Source organism: Chrysochloris asiatica, unplaced genomic scaffold, assembly GCF_000296735.1.
Source record: "Chrysochloris asiatica unplaced genomic scaffold, ChrAsi1.0 scaffold00172, whole genome shotgun sequence".
NCBI lineage: Eukaryota > Metazoa > Chordata > Mammalia > Afrosoricida > Chrysochloridae > Chrysochloris > Chrysochloris asiatica.
This window is the reverse complement of record NW_006408690.1, coordinates 3,785,438-3,796,005: the sequence shown is the minus strand read 5'-3', so window position 1 is coordinate 3,796,005 and position 10,568 is coordinate 3,785,438. Positions and strand designations below refer to the sequence as shown.

Sequence of the window (10,568 nt, the reverse complement as noted above, 5' to 3'; positions counted from 1 at the left end):
TTAACTGATGGTACATGGAGGGGATTATAATCATTGCAATGAAGCAAAATACATGATTTGTTGAACGTAATACTGATATCTGCCCTGTAAAATTTCACTCAATTCACAATAAAAACGTTTAAAAAATTAAAAAAAAAAAAGTACCATTGACTGCCAAAAGAATGAACAAGTCTGTGTTTAAAAGAAGTACAGTCTGAATGTTCCTTAGAAGCCAGGATGGCCAGATTTTGTCTCTCATACTTTGGACATAGTATCAGAAGGGACCAATCCTGGAGAAGGACATTGTGCTTGGTAAAGTGGAGGTCAGTTAAACAGAGGAAGACCCCCAATGAGATGGACTGGCACAGTGGATGCAGCTGTGAGCTCAAGTGTAGCAACAATTGTGAGTTTGGCTTAGGACCAGGCAGTGTTTTGTTCTGTTGTGCATAGGGTCACTGTGTGAGTTGGTACTGACTCGATGGTACCTAACAACAACAACAAAATTAGAAGTTTATAGTAATTGTCATATGCTGAAGTGAAGTTGTTTTGTACTGTGTAAGGCAAACAGGAAAGGATTTGCTTAGCTGATTAAAACTATAAATGAAAATAATGTCTAACTGCCTTGTGTCAAGCGAATAGCTATTTTTCAGACAGTTGTAAAATCCACATAAACTAGCATTATGCTAATTATTTTTTATTATTTAATGTACTGAGTGGATTCTCTGAGACGCAACTTTTGACTACCTTCTTCCTTGTAGTATTACTGAATATATTTTAATTAAATTGTAAAAAAAAAAAAAAAATTTATGCCTAAGAAGAATAATGATGATAGGTGAAGACACAGGGAGATATGCATAAGTTAAAGGAGCTAGAGGTAAACAGTGATGTATACACAACCTTGGAACAACAGTGTTCTGTGCACACATACGTGGATGGAGACATAGACTGAATGGGTAAGGGAGGAAGCGTGGTATATATTTATATATGCAAAAATAACCTTAGAGTTTGAAAGAGGATATTTGTATGCCTTTCCTGCAAACACAACTATAACTGTGGTAGAGCATATTGTACATGTTCTACACACATGAGTTAAAAAAATTTTTTAAGGAATGTGAAAAACCTACTTTCATTAAAACGAAATGATCTTTCTTCAATATACAAATAGCTTCAGAGTATCATACTGGAGACTTGGATAAGCACCATAGCTTTATGTGAGAATGGAGAGCTTTAAGTGACCTAAATGTCTCTATGTAAAGATGGGGTAAGTCCAGGTAGACACGAGCTCCAAAGACTACTACTGAGTTGCCATGACACAGGAAATGAACAAACATACTGTTTGCTTTTTGGAAAAGAAAAATATATTATCATATTCAAACTTGTAAGACAAGTGAAAAAAAAAAAGGGGGGGAAATTTTAAATGCCATTTTCAAGGGCACCTTTATCACTTTATATCCATGAACCTTATATATGGTTTTAAAAACAAAGCCTGTTTGTTGCCTTCCAGTTGATTCCAACTCATGGAGAGCCCACATGTGTCAGAGTAAAACTGTGCTCCAAGGTAATCTTTGCAAAGTAGACCACTAGGCCTTGCCTCTATGCCCCTGGGGTGGATTCAAACTACCAAACCATTAGTTAGTAGTCAAGCAAAAACTGTATGTGCCACACAGAGCACAAAAAAAGTGGTTCTAAAGTATGATCTGAGGATCTCTAAGTTCCAAGATCTATTTAGGGAACAAGAAGTGAAAATGTTTTCATAACAATACTACGATATTATTTGTCATTTTAACTCTAATTCTCTTCTAAGTGTACCTTGGAGTTTTCCAGAGATGACATGAAATGTAATAACATCATACTCTAATAACTAGTGGAATGTGTGATCATGCATGCTTGTATGTCTGATTTTTCAGTTTTAATTTCTAATATGCTAAATATCAGCATATACAACTTACTTAAACAAAAGCTCTCTATAATCCTCAGTAATATTTAATAGTGTAAAGGGATCCTAAAGCTGAAAAGTTTTAGAATCACTGTTTTCAAAATTGTACTTATTAAATATTTATTAAGGAATGATTCATGTCTTTCCCCATTTTCAATAAAGGTAACAGACACTAAACATATACACACCTCACACACACACACACACACACCCTATACACAGAGTCTGCTAATGAGAATATCTGGTTGGCTAGAGATCATCAGTATAAACATATGCAGAAGAAATGATTCAAGTTTAAATACAACTGACACATGAGCAAGTAAGGTTTGTGCTAGGAAAGGATCAGAATTCTAATAAGCATTTGTAAATACAAGAAAAAATCTAAAAGAATTCCATTATTAACCTATGTGAATCCTAAGAATCATAGGAATTAACAAAGGTTGATTTAGGGATACAAAGCACACAAAAAGAAATATCTGTGTTAAAACTTGTCGTTTTTAAATTTTTATAATTATCTTTGTTTCAAACATGGTGAACAAAAACAGCATTTGCACTATTTGTCAAAGGCTTCAACTAAAATTTCAAAAAACGAAATACATTAGAAACATGAAGACTGAACATTTCCAATAGTGTAACGTACTATTTCCAGAGTTAATTTATCATGCAAACTTTACCTGATTTACATGTTTGTATATTCTTGATTCCTACTGTTCTCTCAGGAGAAGGATCTTTCATTTCAGTGGTAGACTGAATGGGCTTTGAAACAGGACGATTAATAAATAAGGTACATTTCATATAATCTGTAGTTAATAACTAAAGATAAAAATTATGCAACAGTTATTACCTTCAACTGAGAATATTTCTCAGAAGAATCTGCAAAACAAAGGGACATACAATCAATTGCATATAAACATAACAAGCCAACCACACACATTCATGCACAATTAGTATCAAGCTGAATCCTCATGCTTGGCTTCAGAAATGTTAATTCATATGGTTTTATGTTACTGTTTTTTATTGTTGTTATAACAGCAGCATGAAAGAAATGTGAATCCATTTTAAAATACTGAAGAAACAATAGGAATATAGGCTTGATAAAACATGCAGTAAAGATTTCAAAAGTGAGGTTATGTTTCCAATAACTATAACTGAAATAAAAAATATACATATACCAATGTGAACATGCTGATTGATGGGAAGAAAAGTGATCTTTAATCAGAAGAGCAAATCATGACCCTGAGAGGATAAATGCCAAAGCTGATGGTACAATGCAAGAACATATCTTTAATGAAATAAATCATAATCATTTATACCATTATCCTACAAGTATTTATCATGTTCTTCAATTTGTCCTGTAATTTAGGAAGAATACAGTCCTGATGGCAGTTTAGCTAAATGCATAATTCATTTCTTATTCAAGTAAAAAAATGTTCTGAATTGATCGGTTCAGATATACACTTGTAGAATAGTAGTTAATAGAAATATTCTTTTTTTTTTTTCCATACCCATGTGGGCTACTGGTATGCCTACATTTCTTGTATCCTCTAGTTTAGCCATCTTAAAGTTTCTTGATCCACTCATGCAAGAAGGTATATAAAACACATCTAAGAAATAATGTATAATAAACTTTCAATATTGAAATTAGGTTATCAAAAAGGGAAAAAAAATATTTACACTATTATTCAGTATGAATAACCTTTCATTTTCAAAAAACAGTACAATATTTATGGAAAATAACAATTTTAGTATTTAGGAATGAACTCTATAATTTCTTTTGCTTCCAAAATTATTTTGGTTTGGTTTGGTATTTCATGCTGGTTTCTGAAAAGATTTTTATGAAAAAGCTGTCTGAACAAACCAATAAGAAGAGCTTCAATATTCAAATGAATCTCATTTGAATAACTCACATCAATGCACCACATGTGTTGAAATGAGTGGCTGAGGTGTGATCCAATTGTAGCACTCCACCTGGCTCACAGCACTCTCTGGAGCAGCAACCATCTCATCTCAAGTTTCAGCTGATTTCTTTCTTTCCTTCCTCCCTCAGTCACCATTCTTGCTCTTCACAGGTCATGTCTCTGCATTCTTTGTATGAATTATCCCTACCGCTTCTTCTTTCATCTTTGTCTAGCAGCAGTCACCTTGCATCTCATTTGCTCTTTCCCCACCACCTATAAACATGCTCAGAAATAAAATGCCTTTCCTATGACTCTTCTTCCAGAAATCTTAAAGGGATGCCTACATCCTTGCAAACTCAGTGTGGTCTGAGGACTAGCAGGATCGGCACCATCTGAGAGCTTGTTAGAAATAACAAAGAATCCCAGTCTTACTGAATCAAAATCTGAACATTTAACAAGGTCCCAGGTGATTCATTACTATTTGTGAAGCTTTGGTCTTTTTCTTTCAATGTTCTTCTATTGGTCTATGAAGCAGCAACACTGTAATATACACTTACAGCTGACCACATCCTCCTACACTTATTCCAAGGTAGATAAAAACAGTTCTGCATGATCAAGCCTCAGTTCTTAATGTCTTCCCATAGTGAGAAAGACAGTGTGGGTAGTTATTTCTCTACTTCTCTGACAAGTTTTAGAATTGGAATCTCACTTTACATTCTGTCCACATTTCAAATATTCTCTTCCTCCTTTTTCTAAAGAATCATTTTAATCTTACCACCTTTCACTAAATACCCCTAGCTTCTTTTTACTTCATTTACTCCCTGTACTCTCTATCTCTCCCATTCTTCTTCTTTTTTTAGCTGTAGAATTTATTTTAATCAATTTAGAAAAGACAAATACATCATTTTTTGACATAATCTCCTCACTTTTCAATACATATCTCTCCTATTCTTCATTCCCTCTTTCACTCCTTTATCTTCTTTAATTACTAGCTTTTCTTTAATTATAATGTGTTTTGAAATGAGTAATTTTGCTCCTTAGTGGCTTTCTTATTTTAATCTGCTACTGACACCTTCTCTATCATCTACAACTTATTTCCAATTTTGCTTCTTCCTTCTTACTGTACATTTTCTTATGGATATTAGCATGTATCAGTACTTAGGTTTACATGCACATTCTATCAAATGATGTTTTATAAAATGCAGTTTTACCTTCTACTTGCCCATTTATTATATTTTCTCCTTTTTCATTTGCAGCTCCAGATAAAGGACCAGCATACTTCTGTGGAAGACTCTCAGACACACTCTGTGAAATTAATATCACTCTGTTAAATTAATATCAATAATGAGTTGCACAAAGACTTAGCCAATTTCAGAGAGTTCCCATTTTAAAATCAATTAGACTTAAAAATAAGAGAGGCATGCACTGAACACCACCTCATCATCTTGGCTTTCCAGACCAAGCCTTTTATCTTCTTTAGCTAACTGACTCTATAAATTGATCATGAAAGGCTCAATTTTCCCCTTCACCTCTCTGTGTATTCATACATAAAATACTAATTTATGTACCTATTTAAATAAGGAACTAACTTTAGATCAGTTAATTATATTCTGCATTCCCACTAAAAATAAAAGGACATTTTGAAGAATAGGCATTTGAACAAAATTATTAATTAAGTACACTTAGCACTAAACACTTTAAATAGTTCTAGATGACAGAATTTTTTTTTAATACAATGCCTGGCAGGGTAGGGAACTTCACGTTATGATATGCCGAACACAAACAGAACATTTTGCACATTCCCTGATTTGGGTAAAAAGAGCTTGTACAAACCTGTTTTTTTTTAACTAGGCTAGTGCTTTATGACAAAATTTTTCTATAAAATTATTACTGAAAGAAAAAAATAGTTGAATATAATGATGATGAATAAGAAATTCTTTTCTTCAGGTTATATTTAAATGTTGTTGTTGTTGTTGTTAAGTACCATCGAGTCAGTTCCAACTCATAGCGACCCTGTGTAGGGTTTCTAAGGCTTTAAATCTTTGCGGAACCACAAAGTCTCATCTTTCTCCCACAGAGCAGCTAGTGGACTCAAACTATGAATCATCTAGTGCTTAAGAGTATGAAGTAGCCGCATGGTTCACAAAATATCTTCACATTTGTTACCACAATTAGTACCAAGTTTATAAATCAGTTAACTGACATTTGAACAGGTTAAATTATATTTTTTTCTAAAATCCCATAGCTAGTAAGTGATAAACCAAGATGGTAACATGTCTTTGGACTTCAAATATAATGCTTGTACCACTCACTATGCAGCATCTAATATCTAAGAGATATCTCCTTCCATAGTAGTTACCTTAGTATATAGGTCATCATTACTTTATACTTACATTATTACAAGCATGCTCAATAGGCTCTCAATGCATTCTAAACAACTATCCAAAAGTTATTAAAACACAACTAACCAATTTTTTTTTAACTGTAATCAAACATATTAATATTCTTAGGCTTTTCCTTTCCCTAAAATATTCCTAGCACATCTACTTGAATACTTTCAAGCCCCAGATATTACCTTTGCAAGTTCTAAGTAATTGAAAAAAAAAAAACTATAGTACAAACTGTTTCTCTCTGAATCTCACTCACTCTTTTACCCATAAAACAATGCATGTGGTCATAGACTGATGTGAAATAATTCTCTGATCTTTAGATAAACTTACTTCCAGAGCCCACAGTGGTTCAAGATAGCTTCCAAACCACAGTTTTTTGCACAATAGTCTGGCTTCGTTAAGTGAATCCTGAAAATTAGAACTGTACTTGGCAACAGTATTGTACTTAGCAGTCCTGGAGTGGTGCTGTGGGATAAAGCACTGGACTGCAAGGTTGGTGTGAATCGCAAGGTCGGCAGTTCAAACTTACCAGCTGTGCCTCAGAAATTCTATACAGGGTCACTATTAGTCGAAACCCTCCAACAACAACAGTAAGTCACAAGTTGACAAAATAAGGAAATAACTCCTTAAGGGCATATGCAGATCTGAGAAAGCAAAGTCAAAGCATCTAGTCTTACACGTTTTTAATAAAATAATAGACAGTACCTCTGAATCCCAAGGTGATTCTGTATCTTCCTCTTCTCCTAATCCTAATGCTGACATCATATCTATAAAATGTAGTTATAGATGCATTAATAATACCATTTATTACAAGTCTATCTCCATTCATGAATTTTTCAATAAAGTAAAAGTGACAAAAAATCATTTGAGCTGAAGCAGTTTTTAGAAAAAATTATTGGTAATAGCCAAGATACACATAAAAAAAGTTAAAGAAAATTATTTAAATGAAATATATTTGGATGGATATATTTTCACTTAAATTCTTTTTAGAAGCACTTTAAGCACAGAAAAATTTTCAGATATTCACTAACTTACGGATTCTATTATTTTTGTGTGTTCCATCAACATAAGTCAAATTGTCATTATTTGTTTGCTCTATTTGAGCACTTTGAATAACATCAATGTCGTTATCTCTTTTTGCAATTGCTGGCTTTGTTGCTCCTTCCTATAATTGAAAACAAACAAAAGCCAACATTAGAAAACATATTCATGCACCTACTCTATCATTCAATCAGTCAGCAAGAACAAACAGTGAAACATAAATAATAAAGTTTTTGTCCTAAATCCTAGCCCCAAAACCAAAGCCAAACCCACTGCCATGGAGTCCATTACAACTCATATCCCACTATTGTTGTTGTTAAAGCATCATCAAGGTGGTTCTGACTCATAGCAACCCTGTAAGGGGCTTCTGAGGAGCAGCTAGTGGTGTGAACCACCAACCTTGCAGTTAGCAGTCCAGTGCTTATCCTACAGCGCAACAACAGGACTCCCAGATCCCATTGTTGTTGTTGAGTGCCGTCAAGTCGGTTCTGACACAGAGACCCTGTACAGGGTTTCCGAGACTGTAAAACTTTACAGGAGCAAAAAGTCTCATCTTTCTCCCGCGGAGCAGCTGGTAGTTTCAAACTGCTGACCTTGCGGTTCGCAGCCCGATTTGTAACCACTATGCTACCAGAGCTCCTTCCCACATCGCATTAGGGGCACCAAAACTCATTGCCATCCATTGTAACTCATAGCAAACCTGTAGGGCAGAGTAGAAATGTTCCAGAAGGTCTTTGAGGCTTTCAATGTTCACAGAAGTAGACATCCTTCTCTCATGAAGTGACTGATGGGTTCAAACCTCTGACCTTTCATTTAGCAACCCAATGCTAGCCCACTGCGCCACTAGGCCTCCTTAATAGAGGCTACTGCTGTTAAGGGCTGTCAAGTCAATTCCGACTCATAGCGACCCTATATAGGGTTTCCAAGGAGTGCCTGGTGGGTTGGAGCCACCAACATTGCAGTTAGCAGTCCAGTGCTTATCCCACAGTGCCACACCAGGCCTCCCAAAGCTAAATGTTGTTGTTTAAGTACCATCGAACCAGTTCTGACCCATAGTGACCCTGTATAGGGTTTCCTATGAGTGGCTGGTGAGCTGGAACCAAGGACTCCTCCAAAGCTAAACAGAACTCTGAAATTTTTAATATTAAAACAAGAGCAGGGGGAAAAAATGGGAAGTAATTTTTTAATTAGATTTTTCAACATCTTGTTCAAGGATATAAAATTATTTTATGAATTTATACAAATATCCATTTCTTAGAAATTGTGATAAAATACATTTTAAGTTTAATGAAAAAATTTAATTCAAAAACACCAATTCTCATGTAATTGATACAAATGTATATGATTAAAATTAAATTTTATTTTTGAAGGAAATAAGCCCACTGAATAAAACATTTATTTGCTTATTTCTCTTTTTTCTCAAAATACTCTAAAACACCTACCAGAATATAGCAATCAATAAGACAGTTAAGTTAGAAAAAATAAAAAACAGAAAGGCCAAGAATACACAATTCATAATAAATCTTTTAAGTCCTAAAATAGATTTCATTTTGCATTAACTATGAATACAAGTTTTACTAAATTGAAAATAATAATTACCAAACTTAAAAGAATTAAATTTCCTTACAGCGCTTGACAAAAATCAACTGTTAAGACTTTCAGAAGAGTATTTTTTCATTACCTGATTTTCTTAACTTAATTTTCATTTGAAAGAATTTCTATCATACTTTACAATACAAAGAACTGCTGTTTTCATTCAATTTTTTTTTTCATTTGTGGTTTTAATTTCTCTCAGCTTGGTTCTCTCATTCAGCTTTTATATTCATCTTGCTCTTCTTAAATCAGTTTTCCCCTTTACCTCATCACCTCCTCCTCAGCTACATGTTCATCTAGCTGGTTTTGAGGGGTTTGGGAGCTGCTTTCTAATTCTTTCCTTCCATAATGGCATACCTAAGAATTGTTTAGGCCCACCAACTTTTATATAAATCTCAATTCTGTAAATAGAACTCTACTAGTTATTACAACAGTTTTCTATTTGGATCTTCAAGCCTTCCGTTTCTATCTAAAGTCTTCATCATCTTTAAGATGATATACAATTATGAGGATGGGGAAACAGCATGTAGAAAAGCATAGGAAAAAAGGTAAAGCAAAACAACACTTACCTTTGTGACATCAGGGAATGCTGAAAAATTCAAGGAAGGTTTTAAAGGAGGGGCAGGTGATGGATAAGCAGGATGAGAAAAGTCCTGGATTCTGAATGATGGCTTAGAAAGACTTTCAACCACGTCTCCATCTTGAGTATCATAATTATTATCCTCAAATAAGGTTCTATTTTCTGGACTCACAATGCTAGCATTTTCTAATAAAGTAAAAGCAAAGAAAAGAGTATATGAAAATAGCTATAATTTTCAATTAGTGAAAAAGCCAAAAATGGGAATTCTTCAAATAGCTTACGATTTTTCCTGGATTGCTGAGAAGCCGTCATTAACATTTTTAAATTTGGCTTTGGAACTTTCTAGAAAAAAAAAATATTTTTTTTTTTTTAGTAACAGCTATTAATGTTGATAAAATATCTGTGATATTCACCATTAGTATATGATCTAGGACTTCTGGTGTGGCGCTATAAGTGCAAGACTACAAGGGCAGTTTGAACTACAAGGTCAGCAGTTCAAACTCACCAGCTGGTCCTCGGAAACCCTATACTGTGTCACTATGAGTAGGAACAGACTTAATGGCACTTAACAGCAACAACAGTATGATTTAACATAAGGGGTACAGGTTTGGGAGTCATTCAGATGTGAATCCAAATCCCAGTTCTGCCACTTATAAACCTACATCTTCTTATGAGGTTAGGATTGAGACATCATGTTGTTGTTGTTGTTAAGTGCTGTTGACTCAGTTCTGACTCATAACGACCCGGTAAAGGGTTTCCGAGGAGCAGCTGGTGAGCTTGAACCGCTGACCTTGCAGTTCAAACCAACTTTGTAGTCCAGCACATTAACCCACAGCACCATATCAGGACTCCTGAGACATCACAGGCATTCCGAAAATGTAACTCCCCTTGCCTCTAATTTGTAATATAACTATGATGATATCCTTATGTGGCACTGTGGGTTAATGTGCTAGACTGCAAAATCAGTTTGAACCACAAGGTCAGCAGTTCAAGCTCACCAACCGCTCTTTGGAAACCCTATGCAGGGTCGCTATGAGTCAGAACCGAGTCAGTGACACTTAACAATACTGACATGATGATATCCATTAGATCATTTTCTTAATAATAAAAGAAAAAAATTTATAACAGTTTAGCGTATTATTTTTAAATAC

At 34.4% G+C, this 10,568-nt stretch overlaps 1 protein-coding gene across 1 annotated transcript in view; it reads right to left on the bottom strand.

The window, feature by feature from the left end:
* ANKRD26 (ankyrin repeat domain 26) overlaps positions 1 to 10,568 on the bottom strand; it is a gene marked incomplete at its 3' end in the record, with an annotated part of 135,094 nt that overhangs the window by 70,934 nt on the left and 53,592 nt on the right. The window contains 6 exon segments of the mRNA XM_006871686.1: positions 2,590 to 2,715; positions 3,421 to 3,519; positions 5,025 to 5,118; positions 6,909 to 6,970; positions 7,239 to 7,364; positions 9,403 to 9,603. Of these exon segments, the coding sequence (XP_006871748.1) occupies positions 2,590 to 2,715; positions 3,421 to 3,519; positions 5,025 to 5,118; positions 6,909 to 6,970; positions 7,239 to 7,364; positions 9,403 to 9,603 (708 nt within the window).